The sequence below is a fragment of the Scophthalmus maximus genome, chromosome 15 (assembly GCF_022379125.1).
Source record: "Scophthalmus maximus strain ysfricsl-2021 chromosome 15, ASM2237912v1, whole genome shotgun sequence".
NCBI lineage: Eukaryota > Metazoa > Chordata > Actinopteri > Pleuronectiformes > Scophthalmidae > Scophthalmus > Scophthalmus maximus.
The window spans coordinates 14,849,144-14,870,349 of NC_061529.1; the positions used below are offsets into that span (position 1 = coordinate 14,849,144).

Below are 21,206 nucleotides of genomic sequence, written 5' to 3' on the forward strand. Positions count from 1 at the left end.
GTATCAATGGAGCAGTTCCTCAAATGTGTTGCGCAATCTGTTGTGCATCATCAAAAACATGAGCTGGCAGTTAAATGACACATAAGCATTCTTGTTATGTAAAATCCATCTCCCTGTCATGTTTCCTGCCAATCCTGGTTAGTTAAATATATAACTTTACCATATCTTATACATTACACCTACCCTTTTTTTTTATGTCAGGGCCCTTGAGTGGACACAATCACAACGACCAACAGAACCCTTCACACATCTGTGTAAAGCTGAATGGGAGCTGAGACAGAAGATCAGAAAATTCAAACTTCTTTATTTTTTATATATGTATATATCTGTGAATCAGTGCATTTCTTATCATATACTGGGGACACGTGTTGATCCCCTCGTGGGACCCGGAACTCCCCCGGACTCACAACCGAACCGGGTCGTGTGGTTTTCTCCCTCGGCATGGCCAAGTTGAAATAACGGAAAAGAATTGCACATGCGCATTTTGGTTCGAGCGCCGTCGGAGGCGCCATTGCTTCACAGGGGCTGTAGTTCAAGTTTTCCTCCGCGCACATGGAAAGTCAGTAATGCGGAGATAACAAAAAGACTTCAAGCCCCAGCAACGGTCCGCTGCTCCTTTTTTTCTTTTCTTTCTCCCACCTCGTCGAGCAGGGGGAGTAGTCACAGCTGGAAGGATAATAAGATGCGCATGAATTTACAATCTGGAAAATAAAAGATAAGAGACCATAAATGGACGGCTCGCGCGTTCTCCGCGCGCCCGTGCGTCAAAGTCAAGTTGGTATACATTGTGTGCAGTTCACGACGCTGCGCTCTCGCGTGTTACGTCTATAAAGAAAAAGAGAGCAGAGGAATAAAAGTTCAGGCTCCGCTCTCCCCCAGTTGATGGAGTTTAAAAGTTTCGTCGGTCCACTCACAATGGAGAGGAAAGCGCCCTTCAGCGACTGTGAAGGTAGAGTATGATTTCTGTGCAATTCGACTCGACGCTTTGCCGGTTAACGGGTTTTCGGGGTGAACACACTAACACACACACACACACGGCTCGACTTCGACAAAGTGTCCGGTGATCGCGCACGGTTCTGGGGGCTTGTATAACTTGTTTTGCTGGCGTTCGCCGCGCGGCTTGTGTCCTGCCAGCGAGCCAATCGAAAGTGGGAGGGGTGCAGATGTTCAGAAGCCTCGGTGCCAGATGTTTGTGGAGTCTGAGCGCGTGTAAACACATTAAAGAATAAAAGAAGAAGCAGACGCGTGATCAACTTTTACGCGTCGTTTGGCCCGTGGCGTTAACGTTTTACGCACGAGCGTAAAGACCAGTTGTGATTCTTGTGCTACCTTTAAGTCAAAAATGGTCAATATTAATGTTCAAAGTATTGTGGCTGTGTGGCTGTGTGGCTGTGTGGCTGCCTTAGCATGGCCCATATACAGTAAGGCAATATGGATTAGCTCGGAGCTAACCCTTGGATGTGGCTCAGGCACACCATAACAGTGCCAGAACAGAACAGGACAACAGGTAGTCTTAGAGATAATATCTAGGAGAAATAGAATCTCAAGATTTGAAATATAATCCTTATGTAAATACTGATGAGGATTTTGGGGACTTAATTTAAAAAAAAAGAAGGTGTGTCTGACTCCTTATTACCCTGTGGTGAAACCCATTATATGAGTTCTCTAACTGAAAAAGGTATATTGCCTGAAACGGTGCCAAGAAAAGTAGCTGATTTATTCATACAGCTCAAACTGCTGATGTCAGAAACCACGACAGTCCTCGCTGCTTACATGCTTTTCTTTACTGTATTCAGATGGATTTTTCAGTTTTTTCATCATGAACATAGCTCTCTGTGTTTGACCCTCTGTGTGTGTGTGTGTGTGTGTGTGTGTGTGTTTGCGCTGACAGGTTTCCTGTGGTCAGAGTGGATCACTGACTTCAGTAAGGAGAGGGAACACCACTTCAGGGTATGAGGTGATTTTACCAGCACAAGCCTGAGGATTTGTTCCGAGACTGTTTCTCCGTCACCTTCCCACTTTATTCATGAGTGTGTGTTGTGTGAGCTCAGGTGGGCGCAAAGGTCACCACCCTCTTAACTTCCAAACCCCCCCCAAAAAAATGATGTCGCTTTCATAAAAAAAAACAACTGCACAGTGCCGAGTCACTGCGACTGATGAGGACCAAAGATTCCCCCCTGGCAAGAGTCTGTCCCCTCCGTGAATTCTCCACCATTCAGCGCCTCACGTTGCCATTGGAACAAACCCGATGTCTGCCTCCTCTCCCCCGTCCTTACCCCGAGCCTTCCTCCACTTGCTCGAACCGCACCACCCGCCCTCGTTGCCGAGCCTGCCTGGACCGCTCTACACGCGGCTGTCCAACGGCAGTCACAGCGCGCCCAGCCCCACCAACTCCCGCGGCTCCTTCCAGGGGGTGTCCTTCCTGCTGCAGATCGGACTGACCCGAGAGACGGTGAACCTGGAGGCCAGTGACCTGTCGCTGTCTGCTGTGAAGGACCTGGTGTGCTCCATAGTGGACCAGAAGGTATGGAGGCCTTTAACATGATTTACTTGTACAGGACAGCTCTCATCAAACTTTTCTTTTCCACAAATGCATGTGAACCGTCACCCCCTACAGTCTGCTTGAAGACAGCAGAGGGATAACATGACGATGCACCCACCAATCTGTTTTGCCATCTTCTAACCTATTAATCTGTTTAGGTTTTTGTTTCTAAAGCAGACATCTGGGCCTCGTGCTCCAAAAATGACTCAAACACCACACAGAGGCAAAAGCAGCACCGATGCTCCTCCAGTTACAGGACCCCGATCTAGTAGCGGCAGTTATTTACATTGCGGTGTAATGTTGCTGGACTTGACATGATGCAAGTCCTTGTATACAAGCTCTCTCACACACACGCGCGCACACACACACAAGTGCACACACACATATACAGAACTGCTCGGTGGTTTTGCTCTGCCTGTGTGATGTTGGATCTGCTTTATTTTCCATTACTTTGAAAATCTGTTGTAATGACACTGGGCCATAACCCCAGCATAAGAAGTGTCTTTAAACGCGAGTTTAAGCTGCACCATTCCACGTCGTCTGTCATCTCATATTGGACTGTGTGAGAATATGTTAAGTGCAAATCAAAGGCGCCAGCTTTAATTTGCATGTTCCTGTTCGTTTGTGCCGAGAGCGGTCCGGGAAGTCCTGATCACGGCCTGTTGTCTGGCAGTGTGTGTTTACCACGTGCAAAAACTGAAATATGAGGCCGAAACGCTTTCATTTTTGTTTTTAAAATTCGAAGAGGCCCCGTGTAATGATAAGCATTGTAAAGTTGAGACACCTCAGCCCTTTTTTATGTGAAGTGGTTTTCACTGTAAGAAAACCAAATTCACTGCAAAACACAAAATAAGACCAAAACAGTATTTCACATATGCTGGAGCATTAAACTAGCTGTAAACTGAGAAAAATATTGCAAATTGAAAATTAACATCTGTTATTTGTAATATTACAAATGCCTTTTAAACATATGTACGTTCTGCAAACCTCTGACTCAGCTTTTTTGTCCCCTTTGAGCCCATGGATCGGCCCTGCACTTCATATTTGTGTTGGACTAATGGTGTGTAAAGCCTGTTGGAATAATGAAATGGCTCCTGTGTGCATCCACACGTTGCTGTTTTCCCCCAACCTCTCGTGAATAATGATGATTACTCCACTTGTGTCTGCAATTATCACTGACTGGATAAAAACAGGGTGATTAATCAAAGCACTTTTCATCAGCCGACCGGTATCTGAACATCTAGGTAGGTCAGAGCCGTGTTTGTGCTCGAGGGGGAAGATAACGGACAGAAGGGGATATGAATGAAGGATAAACTTGTGTTTAGCAGCAAGTGGAAGATAGCGGAGGAGCTCGCTGTGTGTCCTTTGGTTCCATGTTGTCCAAGTTGACATTCCAGAGGAGCACGGTAATGTTGTTGTTCTTTACGAGGTCTGCTGATTCTCACTAGCTAGTTATGAACGGTTCTGGTCCGCAGAGCAGAAAATCTCATCACGGCGCATATTTACAGGGATCCTGTAACACTGGCATGGTTGCAAGAATCTGCAACAGGAAAAGAGTGGGGATGTGCAATGCTTTGAAGGGGGACCGTTAAAGAAAAAGCAGTGTGTCCATCGCGAGTGGCTGCTGATAATCTGCCATAACATGATCAAGATCACAAATTGTTTTTTGCGCAATTTCATGGCCATATATCACTTCATATCACATGCACTCATCTCAAGATGACCTGGAGTCCAATAAAATGTGGCAGGAAGCTGTCTAATTTATGGCCAACAGTCATGGGAACACTAAAAGCGCTATATATATACTGAACACACTGTATATACTGTACATCAGTATCACAGGACTTATCCAGCCCCGTTCGTCCACACTATCGTGCAGTTCTCCTATCAAACACTGCCAAGTGCAGTGTGCTGCCTCAACTATTTCATGAAATCCAGCCATATGGCTTTGATATCAATGGAAAATATGACTGTGGGCCTTCTGCACTCTCCCATCCATCCCCGTGTCTCACTTCTTCTTCTTCTGCTTCTTCTGAAATATGCATGACAATGGTGAGCCTTTTTTTTTCACAAGTCCACTCGCGCCCGACAACTTTTCCAGCCGGGGATCCTCTGACCCCCCGGCTCAGCCGTTGACAGTCGTCCCAGGATGTCTCCAGTCAGCAGAACCTCAGGTGTCTGTCAGCAGAGGCGAGACCGGAAAACGCTTTTTTTCTTCTTTTCCACTCAATGTGGTAATATCTGCACGGAGATGGAGTCTGGCTTGAAGCGTACCCCCCCTTCACGCCACTGTTTCCTCCACTGAGAGCTGGCCTGCTCCACCGAGTGACTCACCACTCAGCCATGCAACAAACATGGATGCTTATCCCCACTGTCCGCTCTGTGTCAGGTTTTCTGCTGTGTCAGCTGTTGTGAGCTCTCAGTGTGGGATTTATTCGTATGTAAACCATATCATTAACCACACAGATACCACGCTCTTGCCTTCAGCCGATGTATTTCAATGGCATAATTAGTTGTCCATCTTTCCGCTGGTTGCCAGGGCCTGGGTCAATGTGCCAGCAGGGGCAAGGGCAGCATCCCAGAAGTACTTTTCCTCGCATTTCTTTTCATGGGATCTCAAGCTGCTTTCAGGCCTACTTGAAAATGTATTTTGTTCTCTCTCAGCTCTGGGGTTTTCCCAGTGCACGGCATTACCACCACCACCCCTCAGTGACCAATCGGATTAGCAGAGCTGGTTTAATAGTAAACACGAGAGGCCTGCTATAGAATCCAACAGTGTATGGGTTTGAATTCGGGCTATTGGATATCAACTGTTGATTTGATCATCACTAGGTGAATAAGAGTGTTTACATTCTTTCATTTACTTTGTGATACACTCAGACGCGGGGGTTCACACATACCTTCCGAGCCGGAGTTACTTCAAGGTCACTTTGCTCCGTGTCACTGCTGATTAAGAGACCATTGCGGTACAGTTGCTTTGTTTAACTTTCAGTAGAGCACAATCGTGTTGACCTGAAGGTCCGCAGGAGGGCTTTCGCTTTAAAAAAAAAAAGAAGTTGACGCGACACACACAATTTGTTCGTATGTATTCGAAAGGCGACACACAGCCTTACCTTTGTTCCCTGCTTTGCCATCTACGGTGGTGGACCCTTCCCAGATGCTATGCTTTGTACGCTCATGACGGCTTTGCCTGCTAGAGCTGTCCATTTTGGTAGAAGAAACAACCTAACATTACTGGCATGCTTTACTGATAGGTCAAGAGGGCATGCGATTGGTCAAGCGGATAGTGAGCGCCCTCTGCTGGATCACGAGGCAAACTACTACTATGGTCTGACGCGCTTCTAGACTGTGTATTTTCAATTTGAACAGGTCATTACAGTTCAATATGAACTTTTCTCCCCACGTTCGAATGAATGCTCGAATTTCGAATAAAAATCGACAAACCCCTAGTTCTGCAGTGTGATTGCTTTGATAGAGATTTGTCACTGAATAGAGGAAAACGACTGGGTCTGTTGCTGTTACTCTCGAAAAAACGCCACCGGCATCAGGAACTTAGAACGAAAGCGCATGCAGCCCATGCTGATCGATCACGATTTCGTGCAGTTCCCACACAGTATCTCCTTCGCTGCCATAGCCCCCAACGCGTACAGTTCCACTTTTTCACGAGGTGAATGTCAGCCACGGTGTAGCCCGCGGCGTCACCTACGCACAACGCTGCTGTGGGTATGGCGTAACCCCTTTTGCACAGAAGCGTGTTTCCAGCTCAAGACTTCTTCACAGAGAATACCACAACCCTGTTTTGACTGCTTGTATCTCCAATCTCCTTCTCTCTGAGTCTTCTCAAAGCTTGTGACCATAGCTTAAGGACAGAGAGTCGGTTCTGTGGTGAAGCGGGTGCCTTACTTTGCTGCATTGCCGCTGTTGTTGACATTTATTATTTGGTTATTTTAGTTTTTCTGTTTTGGAACCTGTTCCTCTGATGGCTTGCCCAACTATAAGCTGTGTGAAACGTTTAATTTGACCACTGAGACAATAGCTCTTCGCGTCAACGATGACTGTGTCTTGCGGCGTTAAAACTCCACAGGCTGTGCATACTGTACAAGCCTTTTTTGCTGTAGCAGAGGCACTCTGGATTCAGTTGTGCAGCTGTAGAATTTCCAGATGTTTGCGGGTGCTCTCTTTATTTACTTTGCGTCGTGACTTTAAGGTTGACATTTCATATCTTTCCCGAACCCTTTAGTTTTGAATCAGTCTCATTGTTTGACAGGGAGCCACGCAGCCTGTTGTAATAGCTGTGCATTGAATAGATTTTGTACAGCTCGTTCCCCTTCCTGCTACGGCCCTGACCACATGACTGAGCCAGAGTCCCGCAGAATAGATTTGCTTTCTCTCTGTTCTCTGTGCTGATCTGAAGTTTTTGATAGTGGTGGTTTGGACCATGTTCACCGAGTCTTGTGGTTAAGGTCAACCTTAGTCATGGACAACGTGATCCTGATATGCTTAGTCTCCTAGAGCAGCTATGGCAGTTACGACTCCTGAAATCTGTTGAATATTTAAAAACATGACTGCTTTTGGTGTCACCGCTTGGCACAATGGTATCGACTCTTGGCTCCGGCTCCCCGAGGACTGTGGGAAAGGCTCCAGCCAGTGGGTGGCGGAGACCCGCCCAGTCGGGTACCATCGAGCTCAGATCTCACCCACGATGGCCCGGCGACGCCTCCTCAGTGGCTGCATGCAGCTCCGAGTCAGGACTGCCTTGTTTCACTGGTCGGGCTTCGGCTTCTCTATCTGGTTTTCGGGGGGGGGCTTGATGAATGGCGCGAGATAAACATCCAAAGCTTCCACTTGTTGAACACTTCCTGTTTGGTGTCGCCCAAGTCCTCTCTCGTGCGGGCCAGCAAGGGAGCAGTGGCGGGACAAAAGTTCACGACTCCCAGAGAATGACTCCCAGTTTGCCACTTGGGTCAGTCTGGACAGCCAGCCAGCTACAGCACATTCCTCTTCACCCAGGCATTTTTGGAGGATGATGTGATGTTGCTCGGCGATGGACGGGATTAGACCGCTCGGAAACTGAAATATTTGAAGCTGAACACTTGCACTGACAGATTTGATGGACGCTGTGATGCCAACTCTGTGATCAACACAGCTCGATTTTAACTGTTAAAGGGACTGTTTTTACTATTCCACAAAATTTCTATTGATTTTATTTTCGCACACTTGCTTTCTGGGTGAATGTTTTGCAGCGAACATGTTTGGTAGAAATGGAAAATACATAATTTACAGTGTAGCTCGGCGTTACATTACATTTCCTTCATTGAGCAGACGCTTTTGTCCGAAGCGACTTACAGTAAGTGCATTCAACCATGAAGATATTACCCAAAAGTGCGAGAATGGATAGGGTGCATGAACATTTGCAAATGCATCTGCCCGTCACAGGGGATGATGAAGCTCAGCAGGAGGAGGGAAATTCAAAGTTGTTCTGGCAACGTAGGTTTTGGGAAAAAAAACATGAAAACTTTTGCACAGATATTATTATTTTAATGAGTTAGTTAGGATTGTGCTGCATTGTCACCACAGCTGGAAATGTTGTAGCCTCAGCCACAGGTTTTTCTCTTGTCAGTGCTGCGACTCCCAGTCCTGGTTGAGGGCCGTACAGTACATCTGCCTCTGTAATAAGCGAGACAAAAGGCCGTTTGAGACAGAAACGGGCTACATTGAAAAACATACTGTAAAATGGCAGAGTACTCGGATTGTTCCAAACCCTTGAGTGATATCACAAGCGCGATGCAAGGTAACACTTGGCTCAACATTCCTTTTGAAGATAGTTTAGACTAGAGTTGTATACTTTAATATCTCTGGTGATCATAGAAACTGATAAGTGACTGTAATCTCACCTAAGATCCTAATACAGCGCTAAAGTTTGTGATTGAGGTAGACTTGGTCTGGGGAATAGTTGTCCGTGCGGAGCAGGAGAAAAATTCAAGTGTTTGTGCGGAGAAAGAGAAAAATAGCAAGGAAGAAGGGTGCAGATGGAAAACGGAGGGACTGCCGTTCGCATTGACCAAAGTTAACTGAAACACACGGGAAATAAATCACCGCCATCTCCCTCCCTCCCTCCCTTCAACAGTATAAGCCCACATCTGCATGTTCCTATGGCGCTGGCAGCCATATTTCACCCCAGGGGACGCCCCAACAGCACAGGGCTTTATGTGTGATACACATGGAGCCAGACGTTTCCTGGAAAGCACATTCAGCTCCCTCTCAAGAAAAAACAGGTCACCCCTGAATGAAAATATTCGCTGTTGGTATTGGTTATGAACACACACTGTTACGGCCCTAGCCTGTTTCCCCGCTTAGGTGGTTTGCAGTGTTCGCTTGCAGGCGTACCAGCGTATTCCAAAGTCATGGAGTTTACTAAACGTATGTCACAATTGGGAATGCTGAGTCTTCCATGGACAACTCAAAAGCTTGCTTGCACTGGGAATCTATCAATTTCCCCCAGCCTTGGAGTAATTTGTGGAAAACACAGAGAGAGAGAGAGAGAGAGAGAGGGGAAAGGAAAAAAAATATCTCTGAAGTTAAGTGAGCTTAGTAATTTCTACCATCTGCAGTGCACATTTCTGCCGCCTCGCTCTCCCTTAAATGTAAAGTGGCAAGGCAGAACGCAGGGCCCAGGCCACAAGAGTCGGGGAATGACAGAGTGGAGAAGAGTGGTCCTCTCCGGGGAAACGGGGGCAGGGGAGGCCCGGGACAGCCCCGTTGGCTGGCTTTCAGGCGGGCCACAGAGGGGGTTGTGGCCGCCGTGTCCCCGATGTCTGATGCCAAAGCCGTCGGCGGAACGCCGCCCCCGCCACCGAGCGCGGCTTTTGCTTTTGAATTTTTTATTTTTTATTTTTTTTTGCTGCTGCTGCTGCTGCTTCCAGGTTGCACCGAATGCCCTTCACCGCACTTGACTTCCGGGCCTGCGGCGGGTGATAATCTGGCGTCGCTCCAATCTCTTATGATCTCGCTTGATTGCGATTGTATTGGAGTGGTAGGCAGCTGTAATTCAGAACAATTGAATACTCGAGGAATCCTGGTTGACTTTGTCCTTGTGAAGCCGACCGCACGTGTTGATTTTCAGAGTACACCCTGAAAACCCACTCACTTGTATCCATTCATAAATTTGCAACGGCGCAACACGGTTGGCTGAAAGAGGATATTTCATCACCCCTTTATTAATTTACTCATTAACGGCTTGAGTTTCCCCCCGTCCACCTTGGCTGCGTTCACTGACACACTCAGCAAACTTGGAGGACTTCAGCCGTGACGAAGGCTGAATGAAGGGGGTTCTTAATAACAAGAACATGTCCCCCCCTCAATTCAGAAGATTAGTGCGTACAGATGCTATAATCGTGACCTCAGCAGATCTGTAAACGTGGAGCATGTGGTCTCCGCTGCAGCCACACAGTCGCCCCAGTGTGGCATTATTGATCCCCGCGGTCCGAGCAGGTTGCATGTTGTCTCGTTCTTTGTGGTTCTTCTCGGCACTGTTTGCCTTTCCTGTTTCTTCGGCGCAAGAGGGTGATCCGTCAAACCGATACGAAGGGGGCAGGGGGGAAGCGCAATTACACGTTGATACCGCTCGGCGTTGATGGAATAAGAGACCTCGGAGCGCCGTGAGGGCAAAAGGTGTTTCAGTTAAAGGGCACCGCCGTGTAACCAGCAACACTTGACCTAATGAGAAACACCAGCGGGCCAATCGGGGAAAAAAAATCCGCGTCTCCCTTCGTCACCGCGTCTCTTCCCCCCCGCCGCACTCGCTCGCCGCTGGGTGAGTTCCCCTCAGAGCCGCTCCCTGTTTCCACATTCTCCCTCCGCCCCTGCTCTCCAATCTGCTGTGGTCGGCGGAGCAGCTCTGCCTGTGCAGTCAGTGTGTGCCTGCGTTCAAATGGCTCTCTTCCTTCTCCGCCACACTGCACTCGCAATCACTCTTGTCTGTGTGTTTGAAACGATCTGGAGAAACGGCCGCTCGTTGTGTCTGCGTCGAGGACGGCGACAGCTCGGCTGGACCGGCGTATTTGGTTGAATTTATTTTTTAATTATTGTATTGTATTTTCTAATTCAACAGAAGAACCTCTGCGAAAAGTCAGCTCTAGTTATTAATCTTGAAGAAGGAGGAAAAAAGGCCTCGGGCAGCTAATCCCTGCCCAACTTATTACACGGGACACAGAGCAATTATTAATGTTTCTGTTGAGCAACAGCAGCGTGTTCCTACATCCTGCTATTACTGCCCAGCCCCAGACCTCCCGCTCCACCGCAACAAGAGAAAGTGCTGTCACCATCGATCTCACATGAATTCCCCCCAGGTTGACCCGTTTATTTGCCCCGTGTGGAGGCCAACCTGGTGGCCGTCCCCTTCTACCCCAGACCTGAGGCGGGGAGATGGAGTGTGCGCCGCAGTATATCTGCAGAGTCGGACGGCCCCTGCGGCGCAGCGCAGCGGGGCTGTAACTCATCGGCAGTGTGCGGTGGCCTGGCCGAGCATGTTTTAGATCCCACTGCTCTCTTCCTGAGAGGCTTCGGTTCCTGTGACTCAACCTTCCTCTTGTCCGCCTGGCCTCTGGACACTGTTAATGCATGTAACACTCATGCACACACACACACACACACACTCATATATATATATATATATATATATACACACATGCATAACACTCACACATGTGCAGGACATAAGTCATCGCAGATAGATGAGAACGTTTCTGTCGTGGATGTTAAAAATGAATAAATGTTGCTATTAGGCCAAAAGCCACCTGGCTTCCATCGGAGATACAGTGGCTAGTAACCAAACGGTGACCTCACCACAATTAGCTCCACTCCACCTCAGTGCAACAGTCCTTGAGGCCAAATTACCACAGAGGAGTATTGTTTCTCTGGATCCAAATAACCAAAAGCCCGGAGAAATAATTGAGGGATTTTCTTTGGAGAGCTTCACGGCGACGGAGTTTTGTAGGAGCGGGGAGGGAACTTGGCTGGAGAACCCCTCCGCTATTGTGGCGGATGTAAATTGGGTAAGCGGTATGGCTCTGTTCGAGTCTCCTGATGATTGAAAGAGGTTCTAGGATGACAGGTGTACTGTACGCTGCGGTCTGGACCTGAGCTCGGTGGTCAGAGTCCTGATTCCACCTCGTCTGCACCAGGACTGTAGATACACTTATGTTCTCATCGCCTGCAATCACACACACACACACACACACACACACACACACACACACACACACACACACACACACACACACACACACACACACACACACACACAGACCCCTGTGTTTCTCATCTTACCAGTGAGCTGTATCTCTGCCAGACTGGCGTGTTCACACTTGTCCTGAAACATGCACAACGAAAAAGGCAAAGTTCCCCGGAGCTGCTTCGTCATTGTGTCATTTGACACTTGTTCGCACGAAACGGCCGAATCAGCACGTTGGCCGCGTCAAGGCAGGAAGACTTTCAGCTGAGTGGCAGAGAAGATTTTTTATTTATTCTTTTTTAGCCTGAAATCAAGATAAGACTTATTTCACGCGTGGCTGACGCTCACCGCGAGGCATCAGCATCAGTCACGCGGCCGGATATGTAGCGCTGAACGACGTAGTGTTTGCGTTCCACGATGATACAGACTCGTACGGTAACAGAAGAAAGAAAAAAAGCAGGAGCTGTGAATGAGCTGTGAGCCATACTCTGCCACATGGAAGGAAACGAGTTAGTCGGCCCGCAGAGCGAGAAAGTCACAGCTTCTCCCGCCGCACTCCCGACCACGCGCGTTTCCTCTCTGCTCGCCTCGGTTACCCTTGGTGCCGACACGTCCGCCTGCAGGTGGGGAAAAAAAAAGAAGCTGACTTGACTTCAGGAGCAGCACGCATCGCGAACGTCTTGTGACAGGGACGACCCCGCACGTGATCGATGACGCCCGCCTTGAAGCCCACAAATCGGGGCACGTGCTCTGCCAGTCGGCTACACGTAAACCCCCCCTACCCCCCTCCGCTCGCCCTTTCTGCTTCCAGCTGCGGCGTGTTTGTCTTGGCCTGTGCCTGCAAACGCAGGAGCAAATCGTTTTGTATGTAATGTACCGCTGAAATGAAGCGTGCGTCCTATGCCTTTTTCTTTTCCACGGACTGGCTGCGGAGCCGGATTGGAAGCGCGGCCCAAGGAGTCGCTTGCCTCGCTTACGGGCTGTCGTCGGTGAACGATCTCGAGTCAGGGCGAAAATTCACTTTTTCAAAGAAGCGCGTGTCGTGGCAGATGGTGTGGTCGTCCTCTGTCTTCAGCCGCTCGCAGACAGGCACTGAAGTACGGAACACTTTCCTGAACTTTTCCAAGGGGGGCTATGTGCAGAGAACACAAGGGTCATGAAATGTCGCTCCGCACGTTTTCCAGAACGTTTCCTGCCAGCCCCCTAATTAAAATGTCCGGAAAAAAACGTCCCAGTGAGCACGTGTAAGAGTACAGCAGGAAAACCTCTGAAAGGTTCAAAGTGGAGCTGCGACAGCTCATCGATTCATCGATTAGTAATCGGCTTCTAGTCGCCAACTACTTTGATAATCGACTAGACGGTTCACATAGTTTTTATTCAAAAAGAGTCAAAATTCTTTGTTTTCAGCTTCTTAAATGTGAATATTTTCTGGTTTCTCGGCTCCACTATGACAGTAGACTAAATATCTTTGGTGTGCGGACAAATCAAAACATCATCTCGGGGTTTGGGAAACACTCCTGCTCCGTACTTCATATGACTTCATGTGACAAACCCTGGAAAATGTATCGCCCCCAAATTTTCCAGAGTTCATGTCTGAAAATGGCTTCATATGTCGATAGTCTATGAACTGTTGACCTAATGTAGCTGGATACTTTTTTATTTATTACATTTTTTCACCTAGTCCATCTGTGTCCGAGAGTACATAATGTGTATCACGTGCTTAAATTCAAACAGCACAGTTATTTCATGCTTCACATGTGGCATTGGAAACTTTTGGATTTTAATGATTCTAACAAATATGTGTCATTCTTGCATCAGCTGTTTGCTCCTTGTGCGAGGCGTCGCGTAAAAGTTACCATCCAACACGCATGACACATCACCTAGAGGTTTATTTATTAGCTGCGTGTTCATTTGCCGCTGAGTGCAGTTCCTCACGACAGTATATAAGAATATCCGTTCCAACTTGGAACATTCCCCCTCATCTAAAATGGGGGGAAAAAATGTTCTTAATTTCTACTGCGCAAGTGAGGACACGTGCGCAATCAAAGGGAATTATTCAGAAATCATGCAGCCAGATGATATGGAAACTGTTAAAGCGGGACCGAGAAAACACTAAGTGTTGAACAATGCTGTGGAAAACGCGAGTGTTTCCAACGTGCCCTCTTTTGATGCCTCACTCCGAGTGACAAATGAAAGATTTGGCCGTCGTCGATGCCCGCGTCTCGTAACTGCTTGATTCGCTGCGCATGTGTTTCTCATGCCGGCGCTGCGCGGAAAAACGTTTTGCCTGGTATTACATTAATAATACGCAATGAAAACAAATACAATTCCGCTGTTGACTTTAATAAATTAACACAGTTTTCCACACTGTGTTTGATGTGACTCGAACAAAGTAATTACGCAGCTTTCCCCTCAAGGTTTCGCGTGAGCACATAATTGGATTTTCCAATGCATTCGTTTGACGAGTTCTTGAAGTGGATTTTCCTCTGTTGTGGGCACCGACGTGCACCTCAAAGTCAAATAATGTTCCCCCCATTGTTTTGACTCAAAACACTGTTTTGCCTATTTGTGAAGCCCTCGGTACGGCTCAGTGGAACTTCTGGTTTCATGACTGACTGAGGAGCACGTCGATGCAGCAGATGTTATCTATTAAATCCGCTGTACAGAAATCGCATCCAGTGCCGCTCGGAGTTATTCACCAAGTTTGAATGTACATGTGCCATTTGTGTTCAGCTCTCCTCTTATTGGTCCCGTCTTCGGGGCTCTTCAAGCAGGTAACAAGGAAAGAGAAATCAACATCCTGTGTCTCCTGATGTAGGTCTCTGGGGCAGTGCGGTCTGTGCCCTAGCGCTATTGAATAATTGCAATGTTATCACTCAATGGACTTATTTATCCGGCGAATAAAAGCACCTTGTGCCATTCGGATCTTGTGACAGTCTCTATCTTGCCACCTCCAGCGAAACGGAGGAGCGCCTCCTCCCTCCTGACTGCGGTTAAATGTTTCACAAGAACTGTGTACCTTGATGAAAAGTATTTAGGTTCAGCCCTCTCGAGGGAGGTGAGATAATCCTCTGGCCCCGGCTCTCGTAATGCTTGCTGCTCATTAAATCACGTCTGCACATTCTCACCTGCGGGAGCCCTTGACCAGGACAACGGCGGCCTTCAGCCCGGGGGCTGAGTGCCTGGCTCAAAGGCACCTTGGAAGTTAGCTGCAGAGTAAACCTGTTGCTCATTCACCTCCACAGTGTTCCCCGGCTGGACTTTGGAGTCAAATTGGCGCGAGGACAAGAACACGTCCGAGGTTTTCCATCCACTCTATCATTTCAGGTTGACGTCTCCATGTGCACCGTCGGCACTGAAACGCTAAAGCCATAGTACTTCTATGGGCTGCGTGAAAGAACACCCTTAGGGGGCTTCTCTCAGTGTAAATGCACTGCATTGTACAGTGACGACTCTAATTTCGATTTGAATCTAAAGCTCCGGCTGTGTCAGATGAATTCTTTCCAGAGCGGGACTTAAGAATGGAATGAGCCAGCAAGTCCAAAAAAACCGAATCACATGACAACGAGACGCAAGTGGTCACATGACAATAATATGTAGTTTTGAAGGGGCCCTCTCTTTTCCTTTCCTTGATGCATCCAGCTTCGAGGAGTGTTAATAAATAAGCTCCATTGTTGGTGACACTGCTGACTGAGGACATACATAATTATTGTTGATGTCAGCTTTTTTGTTTGTTGTTGTTCTTCAAATGAAATACTCTGATGTTTTCCCTCATCTTATTTGTTATGGTAAACCAGATTCCTGTATGTTTTGGTGTTGGTTGGAAAAAAACAAACCATTTGATGATGAGGATTTAGTTTTTGGGCTTTTTAAAAGTGGTAGCAATTGTTTTACTACTAATTGATTATTTGAGAAGATAATAGGCAACGCTCGCAACTACTGTATAGCTGTTTTCACCCATGAACTCGTCTGGAAAATTGGGTCTGGAAATTTTTCCGGTGTTTGCCGTTCACGTATCATTAAGGAATCCAGCGGAAGATTGTCCGGGTCCGGAACATTCAGGCGAGGGCCGTGCGCCTGGTTCGAACGCCCCCTCCCCCCCTTTGCGCGCCGTGAATCTTCCAGAGATTTTCCTGCTGCATTCTCGCGTACATTTTGTCCCCAGGCTCCGGAAAAGTCCAGGAAAGCAGCTCACGTAGGAGCCATTTTGCTTTCCTATTAGCTGTAATACTTCGGCACGCGGCGGTGCTGCGTATGTGGCTGGCCTGTTTTTAAGAGCTGCACATGTACGAATAACCTTATGCCCGTGCGGAGCTGGCGCTCTCCTCCACATCTGTGTGGCCCGCCGCCAGACTAATAAAGGTGTGAGGAAGCCTGAGGTCGAGCAGCATACTTTTCCTTACTGTAATCACATGGTCATCTGTCAGAGCCCGGCGCACCGCTCTCAGCACCGCTTCCTTTTTTCGCGACCCACCTCCGCCGCACATCACACACACATGCACAGAAACTCAGATGTCCGACCGCATAATCAGTATTCTGTTTCGACATGAGCTCTTGTTGTCCTCTCCGGCCCGAGAGCCTCCACACATTGGTTTTGTTTGTTTTTTGTTTTTTTGCGGGGATGGCAACGAAATTGAGCGGAACGCGGAAAAACAAGCTCTAGCCCCTCCTCCCCCTAGTTTTGATGTCACATTTATCATTGGATTTGAATGGAAGAGCTGTTACTCATGAGTCATTTCTCTAATTTGATTATGTTGAGCTTTGTAGTACAACGAAAATCAATTGCACAGATGATTATTCAAACCAGACTGCCCCTCCCCCCCAAACCCAAATCATCTCCCTTCTTTCCTCTCCTCTCCGGCCTCTCACTCTCTTTCCATATAACAGGATTTCGCATATCAATGGCGGATTAGTTCGTTTAACAAAAGCTTACTACTGCAAAGCCCCTTTCCACTCGTCCTTCCAGGCCTGACTTGTGGACCTCACACAAAGCTCCTCCACGCCGGGGTCTTTGGTGTGCGTGTGTGGTCGCGGCAGCTCCGCTGAATGGATTTGCGTTTGAAGATGACAAAAGACGTGCTTAGTCACTATGGGCTTCGGAGACGAACGCAGTAGCATGTGTGTGGGTGATGTGGCGCGCGGTTGCGTGCGTGTGTGTGTATGGCAGCGCGGCGCAGGTGAATGGTTTAAATTTTTACACGCAGGAAGGAGAAGTGTGTCAATGCCGGGATTTCTGCTTCATGGCATGCATGCATGCCCCCACAGGTTTAACCTTTATCCATGATGGGAATGACGGGCTGCACGGTGATGTAGTGGTTAATGCTGTCGCCTCACGACAAGAAGGTTCTTGGTTCGCATCCCGGTTCGAACCAACCAGGGGCCTTTATGTCTGGAGTTTGCATGTTCTCCCCGTGTGTGCTTGGGTTCTGTCCGGGTACTCTGGCTTCCTCCAATAGTCCAAAAACATGCAGATCAGGGTTAGACTAGTTGGAGACTCTAAATCTTCCATGCGTGCGACTGCTTGTTTGTCCCTGTATGTTGGCCCTGCGATACGTTGGCGACCTGGCCAGGGTGAACCCTGCCTCTCGCCCAATGTCAGCAGGGATTGGTTCTAGGATAGAGGGGTATAGATAATGGGCGGATCTGAACGACATATTGTTATAACGCTCCATAAACCTGCCAAACTATTGTTCTTGTACCTCTGGCTTCCTCTTGCCTTAATGGATCCTGGAAAAAAGCAGTGTCCTCTGGCCTCGCGGCCGTTACGTGCCGGCCTGCCCTGGAATGGGACCCGCTCTGTTCACTGGAAAGTGTTGTGCAAAGTGCCAAGAGGAGGCTAGATTTGGGCATGGGCCCACAATTTTTCATGTGCGTGCCGGTTTGTGATTCTGAGAGCAGGCCTGTCAGGCGAGCGGAGGAAAACCCCACCATGACACTGCAGCCGCCTCAGGAAGGATGCCCCCCCCCCCAACCCCATCCACGTCCCCCGGGGGGCCTGCCTGTGGTGGCGATGGTCTGGGCCACATGGCACTAATCACCTCGGAGGGTGACAGGATTTGGGATGTAGCCGTGTCAGAAGCAGCGGGTGAGATGGAAATGTTCCATTATGCCGGCGCGTGCCCCCTGCGTGTCACTCAGAGCTGGGCAACACTTTCTCCTCTCAAAGTGTTTCCGTGTAAACAGGTCACGTTCTCGTGTTTGTCTTTGCTGCGGTTTTCACGCAGCTGAAATCAAAATCCTCCACGGGGTTAAGTGACCTCTCCTCTCGAAGTTGGAACACAAAAAACCTCAGGAAGCACAAAAGATGAACTGCCGTCATCACCTCGCAGAAACACAGGAACACACCGCAGGCCTCCCGTCTTTCCCTCTTGTGTCTTGTAATGCTGATAGTTTAGATTTTCGAGATTTGTGATGTGAGGTGAATTGAATACAGAGCAGCGCCGGGTTCGTCGACGTCGGAGCATCTCTCTGCGTCCGACCACGACAAGCCACTGCGGCGGTCTGTGTCTGTGCAGGATCACATTCTTGTGACGGTTCATTCCTCTGGCTCTGTTGACACCAGTCGTCTTATATACCCGTGTCTGACTGGGCCATCGGTCTGTCTCGCCGTCTCTGTTTCTGTGTGTCTTGGCCGTTGGAAGATTGCAGGTGTCTCTCTGCGTCCCCCCGTCTGTGCCTGGACACTGTGCCAGTCTCGGCGCTCCTGGGCTGGAGTGGTATTGTTCTGTGGGGCCCATTGTGTGTGACCCTGTTTCGGCGGGAAACAGCTGGGGGGATCGCCCAGCACCAGCCTGCTTGGCATTGGGCCTGAGCTCATGCTTCTGGTGTAAAATTACAGAGCCTCAATTCCTGAATTCCTACCATGCAGGACGGCTCTGAACATCCATCCGCTGCTGCACTCGCAAAAGGAATGTGATGTAGATATACAGATGCTGTAGATATTTGCACATATGCATTTTGTGTTCAGTGTGCGTTTGTCTAATTGGTTTTGTCGCCTTACGCGTATGACAAGAACACTGCTCTCCAAGAGGCTGTGCATGCCGTCAGTGCAGGAAGTGGCTCAGTATTGACTGGCGCTGCACTTCCTGTGCGCTGATTCTCCTCGACTCCTCTCAGGATGTTTACCTCCTCCTCCTTTGCGTCTCGCTCTCCCACCCTCCCCTCTGCCGCCCCCCTTCCTCGGTCACGTGACTTTACGTCAGTGCACTCATAACCCTGTGAACTCTCCGGTTCATGACCTGCTTTGTCTGGGTTTGGTTTGGGCCCAGACATTCGGCAATGGCGGCGACAGCTGTCGTCGGCGGTCTTGGTCCCGCTAGAGTCGCCGAAAGGAAACTTTGTGCACCTTTATGGAAACTTACACCGAGTACATTACTAGGTAACATTTTTTTGGAGTGTCTTATCACGATTCTTCCTGGTTTGAATTAAGATATCAATGTTTTTAAGGGAAACAATGTGAAATATAAAAATGGCACAAAACCGTGCACCTGGGATTTTTTTGTCTTAAAGGAAATGAATTTCCACCCGTTTTGATTGTGGAAGGGGAAATGGATCTTTTTTGTGGTATGGTTTCTTCCTTGAATGGGGTAGATTGGTCTGAGGGGAGGGGAGCAGGTCTGAATAGAGTTCTCTTCCTCATTTTGGTTTAATAATACTCTTCATACTGACAATGATGTAAGACACTGGAAATGATGTAATTTGCGTGTGTGTGTGTTTATTGGGAATATGAGTCAGACAACCTTTTTCTCTTTTCTTTATCAGATTTGCTGTATGTAGTAACCTTAAATTGTGCTCACACATTACCTCATTATTGATCATGCTGACTGTTTCACTAGCATCTTAACTTGCACTATTAGAGTACTTGCTCTGCATTTCTGTCAGACTATTTTTTTGGGGGTCTTTTCTGTATTTTGTATTTTTGCATTTATCTAACTCATATATTTGACTTCTCCCCAGTTCCCAGAGTGTGGCTTCTTCGGCATGTACGACAAGATCCTGCTGTTCCGCCACGACTTAAACGACGACAACATCCTGCAGAGGCTGACCTCGGCAGAAGACATCCACGAAGGAGACCTCATTGAGGTGGTGCTCTCCGGTACGTAAACTGCACTGCAACTACACTATCGATTCCTTTAGTTGTATTGCCTGGGATATGTTTCTGCACGTCCTTTCTCTCCAGCATCTCAGATTAGTTAACACAAAATGAATAGCTACTTTGACTCAACCCACCTTTAGAAGTGTTGCTCTTGGCAAATATAAAGGTACAGTTTGAATAAGAGGTGCTTATATCCCAGTCACAGGGATTGTGAGTATCCAACTGATTTTCCATTCTCATTACATATCCAAGTAACTTTTTGCCCCCCATCATGGGGCTTTGAAGCCGTTGGAAACATCACAAGTGCTAATCTTGATCGGTGAGAAAACCTGAGCCTATTTAACCCTTGTATTTCTATGAGGACAAAACTGAGACCGCCACTGGCCGAATTTGACGCTATTCTTGGGCAATTTTCTGTCGCCAGGTGAATGAGTGGGACTGAATCACACAGCGCTCTCTCCCTCGCTTGCCAACTTTTTACTCACTTTTTGACTTTGCGATGGACTTTCCTCTCTTGTATTTCAGTTTCTTTGTTCCTCATCAAAGTTTCCCGTCGGAGCTACGAGGCAGGACTTCTGTTAGGCTAGCGAGGTCATTTCAGGTTTAAACTGAGGGGTTCGCTTCTTCCTGGGGCACATGCTGCACACCACCCTGCCCTGGAGCAGCGGATTGGATCAGAACCAACCACTGCCCAACCACTGCCCTATCAGACCAGTTGACAACCAGAGTCGTCATGCCTACCGGATCCTGACAAGGACAAACTAGTTGACAGATAATAAAAAAGCAATGGCTTGTCTATAAGGATTTTAGTAGTTGCTACAGATGCTGGGATGCATTGCAGTGTCCTAATCAAATAAACATTAAAATAAATAAAAATAAGCATTTTTATAGCTCAGTCGAAAGCCTTTTGCTGTTGCAGATTTGTCCACTCTGGATTTTAAAACAGAGCTTCTGACAAACAGAGGGAGAATTTATCGCACTCAATATAACACATCATAACTATTATGGCCTCATTTAAGTTGAAAGTGCATCAACACAAAGAATGTGTTCATGCAGCTCAGATTTTGTGATGGTGACTGGAAATAAATTAAATCCTCTGATGTGTTTTTCCCCCGAAAAATGATCCACACACAGTTAAACATCTCCAATGATTATGAGTGAACATGCCAGGCGGGTTGAATGCAGCAGACATGAGCTACTTCTCTGCTTTTTAGCTTCAGGCAGAAAGCCAAAAATAATCACTTACTGTAGTGAGATATTTGGGTATAATTCATGTACATTATTACAGTATGTCCTTAGCCTGACTTCAAAAAAACAGGAAATGATTTACTGTGGTT

At 47.8% G+C, this 21,206-nt stretch overlaps 1 protein-coding gene across 3 annotated transcripts in view; it reads left to right on the forward strand.

Moving 5' to 3' along the window:
• Positions 1 to 5: 5 nt before the first annotated feature.
• prkd3 (protein kinase D3) overlaps positions 6 to 21,206 on the forward strand; it is a 36,772-nt gene continuing 15,571 nt past the window's right edge. For all 3 annotated transcript variants that reach the window (XM_035610103.2, XM_035610106.2, XM_035610104.2), the window contains exons 1-3: positions 6 to 949; positions 1,892 to 2,524; positions 19,731 to 19,869. In XM_035610103.2, the coding sequence (XP_035465996.2) occupies positions 2,249 to 2,524; positions 19,731 to 19,869 (415 nt within the window). In that variant the 5' untranslated portion in view covers positions 6 to 949; positions 1,892 to 2,248. The remainder of the gene's footprint in view (positions 950 to 1,891; positions 2,525 to 19,730; positions 19,870 to 21,206) is intronic.